Genomic DNA, 12,152 nt, shown 5'->3' with positions numbered 1-12,152 from the left:
GGGGGCGTAGGAGAATTGGAAGGAGCAGTAATGAAGAAGCCACGCCCAGCACGTGCACACACGTACACACACACACACACACACACACACACACACAGACGCCTAGGTAAAGATTCATCCATTGAGTTATTTCATTCATTTGGTGAGCTACCTCTTCATGGCCCTGAGAATGAACATCGTTTATTTTTTTCTCTATTTTTATTTTATTTTGTCAGTGGCTTATCATAAGTGGCTTATAAACAGATTGAAAGCCATATAAGTCTTATAAATAATTTAACTGACCGATTTTATTGATTTATGAATTCGTTCTTTCATTTATTTGATCATTGCCCAGGCAGTTTCAGCTACTAGCATTGATCAGACTCAGAGAAACACTTCCTAAAGCCCTGTTCTCCCTCCACAACAGTGAGCCTTTTGTTGTCTTCTCTGGTGGCCTTTCGTATGATAAGGCTGGACGACGACCAACATTAACCATCATGCACGGCAAAGCCATCACTGTGCTTGAGATGGACTATCCTATTGTAGAGTTCATGGTGCTCTGCGATACTCCTTACAACAACGGTAAGTGCATACAATGACAATGACAAAACCGGTGTCACATATGTTCTGGGTTCTGCTCAGTGGTTTCCGCAGAAAGATTTAGTTTTGACACACACACCTCAGACTTTTTTGCTGCCATACTAATGAAATGGAATCTTATGGAATTTGGGAATGGAAGATTACTTTGATAGAATCAAAACACAAACCAAAGACTAAAAAGTCACAAATCAGCAGGCATCTGGTTAAAAGAACACAAATGTGAATTCTAGAGAAGGTGTTATTTTCTGTGATTGAAGTTACCTCCATTTTGTGGTATCCCTCAGTCCTTAAAACTTCGACTAGTTGTCAAACTCACCAGGTCGTATGACAAGATTTATTGCTTTTGAGGACATTCCTCGAAGACTCTTCTGCCCCATCTGTAGATGATTTTAAATAATATTCGTTTGTTGTGCAGCAGGTGGAATATTTTTTCACTACTGCAGGATGAAGGATTCTGGAAATGTCTTCAAATCAAACACCCTAGTCTTTTCAAAATTTGGTTTATACTTTTCTGTGATCCTCTCATATGTGTCACTTCAATTTAGTCAGCAGTACAATCGACCAACAAATGTAAAAATTGATTATATTAAGAGCACAAAGTTGAGTTTTTGGGTAGAATTTTTTTCTTGAGTGCCATAAAGAGTGCAGTAGATAATATATAACCCAAAGAAGACTATTCAAATGTGAGGTTGTGATTGATGTAAATATGGATTAAGCATTACCCTTTTTATTTTGGTTTCGTATCTTACAGAGGTCCAGGAACCTTATGCAGTGGTGGTGCTTCTGGAGAAGGACTTGATTGTGGTGGATCTGACACAGAGCAAGTATGTGTTTCACAACCACCTTCCAGCAGCTAAGCTACATGTGACTGATAATGAAATGATAGTGATATTATCTCATGAGATGATATGGCCCGGTATCACTTCAGGGAAAACACAATATAAACCTTTCATCCATAAGCCAAATCCTGTCATAGTCTGCAACAAAATGAAAGGGTGAACAGACTAATCGGTGTCATTCATATCTATACTTCAGGGAGAAACAGAGGTTAGATGTTGTCATGCCACTTCATGGCTATCATGGTGCTAATGCTATCACTTCAGTTAGATTAATTTATTATCTCTACTGAAAGAAATTAAGATGAAGGTCAAAGGTGATATGTTGTGCAGGTTTGACAGATCACCTAACGCTAGGGAATACATTTGAATGGCACTTGTGTATAAATTAGGTCATTTAGTTAATCAGGTTACCTAATTAAAGTTGTTAGATAGAAATATCCTCTGATAATATGTCCAGATTGTGTACCATGCCAGCTCATTGATTAGCTGTTAATTATGTTTAAGATGTTCATTAGATGTTAGTGAGTGGCATGCACCTAGAGCTTGTAGATTTGACAGTTAATACAATTGCTAGTTTATAGCACGTATCTTCACACTAATATTCATAAAGTATAAAGTTTAGTGTCTAGGTTTGGTATTTGTTATGTCATTTATGTGATTGAAGTAGTATTGCAGTAGCACAGCCATATTTTCATGCAAGCTCATAGCTGTGCTATTTTTACCTCACCTGCAACCTCATGACAAAGCAGATAAAGCAGAGGATATGTAAAGAGATGATATTGCAAAATGTCATACCTTTTAGTCATGCTGACCCTGTAAATCAGTGTTTAATGTTTGATGAATTTTATACTAAGAGATTTAAAAAAATATGTGACCCCAATTGGTTATTTTTCAGGTTTTATCAAATTAAAAACAATCCACTATACATCAAATGTTCTGTTATCTCTTTGCTGTTATTTCATGATAACATCAACTTTCTTTTCTGCCTCTTCTGCCATGTATCTTGCAGCTTCCCTGTTTTTGAGAACCCTTATCCCATGGACGTCCATGAGTCTCCAGTAACCTGCACAGCCTATTTTGCAGAGTGTCCACCTGACATTATCCCCATCCTCTACTCTATAGGAGCTAAACACAAGAAGACCGGCTACAGCCAAAAGGTAGGGAAGGGGAAATATAAGGGAGGAATACCACTCACACACATTATTGTGTGTTTTGGAATATTTGCCTTTTTTGCCAGGTTCGATCTTGTTTGATCATTAATTATTTTTAAGATATTTGAGCATATTGCAAAGGTTTGAATAAAAAAAGATAAACAACTTCCCTGTACATTGTTGACAGATATTATAATATAATATAATAATGGTGCTTGTATAAAGGTCTGCCTGTGCACCCCCACTGCTTTGGTACTTTGATAAGAAAGAAAACATTTCGTATTCTTCTGGTCTCTCAAGGTTACTAACATTAAACTGCAAAGTGAATGTTATTCAACATTTAAGAAAATCCAGCTTCTGTCCAATAGGATTTTTGTGTGTTCTGGAATAAAATGAAATCTTCTGAATAGAGCCCAGGGAGAGGAAAACAAAAGATGATGTAATGTGGTTTTAAAAATAATCAACAGTCTCTGTCTGTAACCATATCAGGAGTGGCCAGTCAGTGGAGGAACATGGACGTTAGGCTCTCACACCTACCCAGAGATCATCATCACAGGGTAAGCCAGAAATACTGACAGAAATATTTTGAAGGTACAGACAGAAAAAAAAGTCCAAATACTTGTGAACCATTAACCCAAGTTTCTGGAGAAAATATAATCTACCAAGCATCCGTCACAATTCTGCATTTACAGTATGTCTTCACTCACACCGTGACAGGACCAGCTGACTGCAATTCATATTTTGTGTTTATAAGTTTGATTTGGATCTGTGCCAACCTCAGCACAGTCAGCACAGAGCAGCCTGGGGCCATGCTGTAATGTATGGGGTTGGCAGAGATGTTAACCTGTTCTGAGGCATGCACACTGGGTGGTGTCTGCCTCTGGGTAACACTTACAGATTTCAGCAGCAATCCAACTACATGAGGCCTATATAAAGATGTTTTCACTGTACTACAGAGTATGAAAAATTCTTTGTTAATAGTGTTTCTATTGTCCCAGAGGTCCTGCATAGATTCCTACACAGTCTAACATTTAACTGCCAGGCTTTTAAGATAACTTCTAAGATAGCTGAAATACGTGCCTATGTTTTCCTTTAATCCTCCCTGTTCAGACTTGGTATTAACATGTGTCTCAGGTGCTCCGATCACAAGTGGACAGTTGTAAGTACAGGTGTGAACACACCCAAGACACATTGAGGATGCATTTGAGATCCGATCACTCAGGCCACATTCAGAGGTGGCCTGTGCCACATGTGCTCACATTCTTTTTAGCAGTGTGACCGCAAATGAATCCTGGGCCACACTGAAGGACCACCTACTCAACTGATGTCCTCTGCTACATACTAATTAGTCCCACCACAGTTTTAGAATGAACCAAAAATAGTTTACTATTTCGAATGGCGAAAACCTTATTTCAATGTAGAGCTGTGAGCAGTGCAATGATTACTGCTTCTCCTCCTCTCTTTCTCTCTCTCTCTCTCTCTCTCTCTCTCTCCCTCTCTCTCTCACACACACACACATACAAACACACTGACAACTAACATGACACTAAAAATAACAATGCATGTTTATTTGCATATAAAGTGAGGAAGTGAGATCCGATCACAAGTGGTCACTTGAGACGTGTAGAGATGCATTTCAATGCTTCGTGTGAACTGGCATATTTAGAGTTTTCCACTTGTGATCAGATCACCCAAGATGAATGGTAATGCCAGGTCTGAACAGGGCTTTAGAGTTCTTACACTAACACTGCCCAAAAGACTAAAGAAAAATCTTCTTTCTCTTTGCTCAGACATGCAGACGGGTCAATTAAGTTTTGGGACGCATCTGCAAGTAAGTCTTCTCTCTAAACTCTTTATTCTTTCTTTCTCATTGTCTCTGGCCTATAATGAAGTGATATATTTTGTTCAACTCAGGCTTTTTTTTACACAGCATGCTATGATAAACAGTGTACTGTATTTTCATGAATTCCACGATAAGTCATTTCAGATTTGCCACGGGCTCTGACCTCAAAGCAAATCAATTGCACCATGGTGATATGAGATGCTCCACAATAAATTAGGCACATCGGCCTTTGTCATTTTCACAGATGGCTACACCCTAAAAAAACCTGAATGTAAATGTGTGATTTTCTTAAAATATCAAAGACTTTTACTTAGGTTGCATCATATTTGGCATTACTTTCTTAATATAAATTGATTGCTAGTGGGACTAGCTTATCCCAGCCTAACCCTAACTGAACCTAACTGTGTTCTGACTAACCATCCCAGCCTACAGCTATCGTATCTTGGCATGCTAGTTTTGCTAACATACTAAAGTTATGTGATATTAATATATTAGAACACAATATATTCATAGATGTAAAGTAATATGTTGGTATTCACACAACGACATATGAAATCTTTTTTTTTTTACTTTTTGCCATGAAATAGCCACAACCATCTTGGATCAATAAATCCTTAAAGTTAACTGTGCACAAACAGGAAGGGCATTTTGAAACACTTTTGCTATTTTTCTTCTTAAAGGCACAGCACAGGTTTGTGTGACATATGAGGGGGAAATGTAATATAAATCAGAGAATTGTTATAATAAACACTTTCCTCTTAGTCTCATTACTTATCTAATGCCTTTTATACAGCTGTGCCAATTACAGATGTGCATGGTGAAAATGATTCACCAAAAGACCAAAACCAAGAAGTAATTTATCTTATGACCAAGTTTGTGTAGACATCATTCAATAAAGCTCATCCACTCATGCCACAAAACTCCCCATCTGTCATCCAAAAACAATACAATAATACCATACTGCTGCTCTAGGAAACCTATTTCTTCATTGGGTATCCACGACTGGCAGTGTCAGTTTTCTCAGTGTACGCATGTTGCCATTTATAGTATGTTTGGCATTAACAATATTTTCACCAAAATTTCTCTAACCAGTCACACTGCAGATGTTGTACAAGCTGAAGACCTCCAAAGTCTTCGAGAAGCCAAAGCCCGGTGAGGGCCGGGCTGCCGAGTTGGTGGAGGAAGACCCCTTTGCTATTCAGATGGTCAGCTGGTGCCCTCAGAGTCGCATCTTCTGTGTGGTTGGCATCTCAGCCCACATTATCCTGTATCGATTCAGCAAATATGATGCCAACACTCAGATAGTGGTGAGTGAAATGCGAATCAACACAAAAGGGTTCGCATCCTGCTGGATTGGTGCATTATACGGGAATGCATGTGGTTGCAGTTCACTGTAGAAGTCACATGGTTAGTATAGTTAATGTGACTGACCGCTATTATGATAGCGTACTATAGGTACTAAAGATGAATCCATATTTCTCTATCTGTGTCATCCTCAGTCGTTAGAAGTACGCCTGCAGTGTGAGCAGGAGGATGTTATCTCTCCATCGGAGAATGAAAACAATCCCTGCTTCTCAGAGCCCAGCTCCCACTCACCACAACCCCACCACCAGCACCCAGCAAGCCCAAGCAGCGGAACACCAGAGGGTCTCAAAGACAGCATCCCCTGCCTCAAGTAAGACCTCTTCATACACATCATACTGTGGGTTCACGACATCAGATGGAAGCAAATATGATCAACTGATGTGTCCTGTAGTGTGCAGGGAATATTCAGCGTGCTATCAACTAACAACAGAACATTGACCCACCTCTTTTCAGAAATAATTTAATAGTGGATAAATATAAAGATGAATAAACAGATAAATGTTATATACGTAAACACTGGACATGAACGGTCTTCTGTTGATTTTTACATCTTTTTTTTGTTGTTGCTTGTCATGATGGAAGCAGACATGTTTCATAGGATATTGGTGACACAACTGAAATTGGTCATTTCCTTGCTGTGTACCGTATGCTTACGCTTCACTGTAACCTCTCCTCTACTGTATGTCTGTCTCAGGGTGAAGGACCGGGTGGTGCGGGTCCCCCCTGGCTACCAGGCAGAGCTGGTCATCCAGCTGCTGTGGGTAGATGGAGAACCTCCGCAACAGATCACCAGCCTGGACATCAACTCTGCCTATGGCCTGTAAGTCACCAGATGCTTGACAGTGTGTGTCAGCTTGTTTACCTCTCCATCTGACTATTCATTTGTCTGTCTAGATTAGGATTGTGAGCCATGCATTTTTCATAAATTATCCATAGTACTAATCAGTTCAATGTCTTTGTTAGTCTGCACTCATGACAGCAATCTCTGTTATAGTTTACAGGTGTATGCACAAATGAATTATAATTGTCATGGTGCAATGGTACATGGACAATTGTTCAGCTTTACAGTGCCGTCATAACAGCATTATTGGAAGAGAAGTAGATTGTGGAAACTTCACCAAAATTACACCTGAGAGACCAAGAATTGTGGATTATTATAGAAATAGTTTAGTAAACAGGTTAACCAACTGTATAAGGTTGCAACATGTCCATAGCTGTTTCAAATTGTTCTGACATACAGAAATGATGGATAAGGTTCGAGGTGAAGAACGCCCCAACAAAGTCAGTTTTTTTCTGTATCAGGACACATACAGAATGAATGTGTGCATTATATGCATATGTAGTAGTTAATATATCCTGAACATGAGGTTAGAACAGTATTTGCTGTTTCCTGCGAGTAGGTTTGAGTTTTCCTGGCATTCAACACCAATCAGAAAAAACACACAATTCTTTCTGAGATCATAACTATAACAGTGAATACACTAAGTGAAGGTCAGGTTGGTATCAACACAACCAGCGAGGTGCAAGGACACCTTTTGTCTTTTTTCCTCTTTCGTTTGTTTTATAACATGCTCTATTGTCATATTTCTTAAAGTAACTTATGTAGACTTAAGTAATGGTTGACATTTTTATATATTTCAATAATATTATTATTACAATATGGTATATTGCTGTGGAAGAGAAATTCAATGACTTCCTGAGGTCAATGATTTAAGACCACCTGTATGGTTTTGCTGTGAATAGAAGCTCTGTTTGCAGAAACCAATAAAATCACAGCCCTGTTTTTGAAAAGCTCTTTGGGTCAAGGCAGGGCCGACATTTGCCTCTTTCCACTGAAGCTATTCACAGCTTGAATGGAAATGCCTACACTGATTTCTTTTGTTATATTCTTTTTTGCTTCCATCACACATCCTTATGAAAACACACACACTCTCATTTTGACTCACATAAAAGGAAAAGATCTGTTTCTTTGTACTTCACAAAAGTACATGACGTATTTGACTCATAATACCGATTGTTGTTATAAGCAAAAAACACTGACATCTGTCAAGTGGTGACAGTGCACATAATATAATAGACAAAAAAACACATCAAATTGTAACATGGTAATGAACATCAACATAAAAACACATGACATGAAAGCTGAAAACTCTACATGACAATTTTTAACAACAATAAATCACTCACATATTAATGTCTTTTCTCATGACTAAAGTCACAACAAAGACGCAAGGCTGCCTCCTCTGGTCATCTTCATCATGGCATGAACATCTACACCAAAGGATTAGTTTGATGATGTTTATTCCAAGTCTTACAAAAATGTTTTGTACCATTTATAAATGCGCATAATGCATAAAGAGACCTCAAGAAACTTATCACTTTGCTGTAGCATCTGAGTGGGAATACCCTCGTCTCTGCATGATGTATGTCAAGTTAATGAAGCTTTGGATATTCTGAAATTGCAAGTTAAAAAGGGGGAAAATGTTTAACGTTGCTATCATTCTTTATATGACCATTATATCAGAGATCACACATGTTTTTTTGTCCATCACTTTTCTTCAGCTGTTGAGCCTCTAATTTTGATCTTTGAATGTTGTGGTTCTTCATCTCTGCTGTTTGTGCTGTAAGGCTCACACTATGTTTAAATGTCACTTATACCGGAAGGGTGGTAATCATTGTCTTGAAATCGTTTTTTTTCATAGGGTACATGACAAAAGCCCATTCACTTGGTAAAATTTCCAAATTGGAGACAACACTGTGGATGCTGTTGTCACAACCTGAACCATCTGACCACATGACAGTAATATAAACTGAGCCAGACATCTGCTTGTTGGATGTGGGAGAACAGTGATGGACTGGGCAGCGGAAAACTGAGTTACATCTATGTTTTTGCTTCACTTATTTTGTCATTTGTCAATTGCTGAATTGAAAGGCCACTGATGGAGTCATTTGTTGTGAATATCGTCTAATTCTGGTCAGTGCCAGATCAACTGGAACATCTTTTGCACACAGATAAATATAAAAATTACTGCCAGCAAGTTTCTTTTGATTAGTCAAGCAAGAGGCTGTACAGAGGCTCATTGGAAATCTGGAATTCATTTTCAAAAACAGCAGCACTAAAACTGTGAGATAAAGACACTCAGTGTGAGATTAAGTAATTATATGAAAATGGCACAGTTAATTTGACAGTGAACGATTGTGCTACATGTTGCACCTTTAATGATATTGAGAATAACCTGGTGAAATGAATCTGCGAACAGTGAAAATGTCTTTCTCCTCCATTTAAATTCATATGTGTGTGTGTGTGTGTGTGTGTGTGTGTGTGTGTGTGTGTGTGTGTGCGCATGTGCCTCCTTGCTGTCTGTGTGTGTGTGTCCAGTTTGGCGTTTGGGAACTGTAACGGCCTAGCAATAGTGGACTACTTGCAGAAAACTATCCTGTTGTGTATGTCAACACTGGATCTGTATGGAGCTGCTGACCCCTACCAGCGCCTTACCCGCTCCCCCCGCCGGAATAGACAGTCCACCTCAGGTAGCACACACACGTCTTGGATCCTGCCACACACATACACGTACACAACTAATACTCACTGTGCACTCACACAAAAAGGTGCCAAAAGTGTAGTCATTACATACAGATTACTGTATCTTACTGTCTCATCTATTTTCTATTCTCCTGTCCTCTTCTTTTTTTTTATCTCTACTGTTTCTCTTTTCCTTTTCTTCTGTGTCTTACCTCTGTAACTCTACTTCCTTCTAAGACTCGACTGATCAATCAGGCAAATCTGTTCATGAATGATCTGAAATCAAAGATGAGGGTGGTGTAATTATATTCCCAGCATACTTGATCAGTACCACGGCTGTTAAGCTCTTAACTAAATCAAAGTTGGTGAGAAGTAACTGAATATACTTTTACTCAAGTACAGCACATTTTTCAGGTGCTTGTAGAACATGTACCTCAGAACTCTACTTGAGTATTTCTGTTTTCTGCAAAATTATACTTAAACACAGAAAAAATATTTTACTTTTTAATCCACTATTTTTATCTGACAGCTAAAAAACTTGTTACTTTAAAGATTGCATACACATTATTTTACATACCAAGAATATAATGAGTCTATAAAATATTATGCATTCTTGCATGTATGATGCATACAGTAAACTTATGGCCAATGATATAATAGTTCAACTTAGCTTTATCTCCATCATCTATAATGTTAAAATGCTTGGTCATTCTGCTGCTCCATGTTTAATGAGGAATGTTTTTTCTGATAGTATTTATCAATTTATACTTAATTTGTACATTTTACAAGATTTTTAATCTGAACACAATACTCTGAATACAATATAGAATATATAATAATATAACACTCTGAAAGGGCAACTCTACATAACAGGTACATTACCTTTGATATTTAAGTATATTATGCTTCTTTTGTCTCTTTTTAGGCCATTTGTACCTTGAACAAAGTGTTTTCACATACTAAAATAAAAGATTGAAAAGAAAGAGAAAAGCCTAGGTTTAGGTTAGGTTTAAGCCTAAGGTTAGTTTTATTGTTAGACATAAATGATCTATCAGAGGCTTTTCCACTCTGATACAAAAAAAAATATTTTGAAGTGTTTTGGCCTGAGTTAATATGAAAAGGGTGAATTTAAGAGACATTGACTATTGGCACAAAATCCAGTGTGATCCCAAAAATAGTGCAACAGCAACATCTATTTGAATTTAAGAATGGAAGTAATTGTATCAGCATTCAAAAGCCTGCATCAGTCCAACTCTGTTTCCTACCTCTCTTCTCTTTGCTCCTTTTCTGTCACACTATGACAAACAAAGACAAAAACACTCGTCCATCTCAGTATGCCTGTCACAGATCTGCACTATGATATGGAGTGCATGTTAACAGGCTGTATGTCATTCCACGTCGGCATTTTTATGCATGTTATCATTTGATTTCTCTGTCCTTTCTGTTTTTAGTCCTGCTTGAGCATAGATCTGTAGTCAAAAGCCACAGAGGTCTCGTTGTACTTCCTGACCCCTGCCTCCCTTTTTTCTGCTACTGTTCTTGGCTGGTGATGGTCTCTCCGCAGGCTGCCTCTTATTTATACTAACACACAGTATGAATATTCAACCCCACCACACAGAAGTTATCGTGTACAAAGCACAATTTAATTTGATTTTATATGTCTAAGGCCCTTTAAGCAATTTAAAGTACTGAATTTGTGTGGCTGAAAATGCTTTACAGGTATTCAGGATTTGTGTGAAGGTTAATATTAAGTTAGACGATGGGATGGATGACTTTGAGCTTTAGAGTCAAATCTTTTCATTTGCTGTTGCATAAGTGCTTTTATTGACCGCCACCGCACTTATCGTTACCAACTTCCTCTTTTGTAAAAGTCTTCCTGTGTCCGGTCTTTAAAATCAATTTTATGATGGAAGAAAAAATAAAAACAGGCAACTGTGCCCTTTTTCTGTACCCCAGGTGGTGGTGGTAAGATATTGAGCACTTGCTTTTCTGGAGTTAATATATTGCCTGAGACCGAACTTCAAAAACATAGTCAAAAGACTAAGAGCCGCCCGCTGGTCTCTTCTGCTTTTGTTATATTCCAACTTGTGAGAAAATAGTTTCCTGTCCTTTCCACAACATTTTTAGCTGTTATCACCACACATATGTGTATTCTATATATACCTGTCAGTCAAATGTAGTTATTATTCATGTCATTAAATGATGCTTAGTTATTGATCATGTTAGGGGTGTTTGTCCAGTTGTAGTGTAGTACATACTGTAATTAACACCAGCCTTCATATGTTAGGACAGTAGGTCTATGGCAAATACAGTAGCATATGAACAAAATGAAATGTAAACAAATTATTTGATACAGCAAGAGTTTGATGTTACTTTGTAAGTAATCACATGTTCCCTGTTAACACAGTAGTTTACTTCTTTTGCAAATGACCAATCACGTCAGCGTTTCCATGGTTTGCAGGACTAGCGGGTATTTCTTGTCTGTCCTCCCCTGACACTAACTCGGTTACTGCTTGCACTCATTTTCTTTTCCACTCTAAGCCTGTGTGTTCTTCTCTCTCCCCCTTCCCTCCTTTTTCCTTCCCTCCCTTCCCTACATCCTAAACTGGTATAACTCCATTCCTTCCCCATGCATCCTTCCTCTCATACTTAACTTTCCACCATAACCTTGTTTCTTTCATTTCTCTCCTTTCTACCTACTGCCCGACACCACTTATACACCTTTTCTACCTTTCTCTCTTTTCCCACCTTCTTGTCCTCTCTCATTTCTCTTTGCCCTGAATCTCCACCTACACTCCTACTCTCCATCCTTTCCACCACTCCTCCTTTCCCTCTCGCCCTCATTCTCCTCC

At 38.3% G+C, this 12,152-nt stretch overlaps 1 protein-coding gene across 2 annotated transcripts in view; it reads left to right on the top strand.

Moving 5' to 3' along the window:
- The window catches only part of stxbp5l (syntaxin binding protein 5 like), a 142,687-nt gene that overhangs the window by 102,993 nt on the left and 27,542 nt on the right, over positions 1 to 12,152 (top strand). Inside the window, exons 10-18 of one of the 2 annotated variants that reach the window (XM_022740794.1) lie at positions 407 to 561; positions 1,331 to 1,403; positions 2,428 to 2,575; positions 3,059 to 3,126; positions 4,360 to 4,400; positions 5,505 to 5,719; positions 5,912 to 6,087; positions 6,472 to 6,597; positions 9,157 to 9,308. In XM_022740794.1, coding sequence (XP_022596515.1) covers positions 407 to 561; positions 1,331 to 1,403; positions 2,428 to 2,575; positions 3,059 to 3,126; positions 4,360 to 4,400; positions 5,505 to 5,719; positions 5,912 to 6,087; positions 6,472 to 6,597; positions 9,157 to 9,308 — 1,154 coding nt within the window. Of the gene's footprint in view, positions 1 to 406; positions 562 to 1,330; positions 1,404 to 2,427; positions 2,576 to 3,058; positions 3,127 to 4,359; positions 4,401 to 5,504; positions 5,720 to 5,911; positions 6,088 to 6,471; positions 6,598 to 9,156; positions 9,312 to 12,152 lie in introns of both variants that reach the window. The other variant, XM_022740793.1, reaches the window with a different exon arrangement.

Source organism: Seriola dumerili, unplaced genomic scaffold, assembly GCF_002260705.1.
Source record: "Seriola dumerili isolate Sdu_G_001 unplaced genomic scaffold, Sdu_1.0 BDQW01000052.1, whole genome shotgun sequence".
NCBI classification, from domain to species: Eukaryota; Metazoa; Chordata; class Actinopteri; order Carangiformes; family Carangidae; genus Seriola; species Seriola dumerili.
Note: the sequence above shows the minus strand (reverse complement) of the source record. Positions and strands in the feature narration are given on the sequence as shown.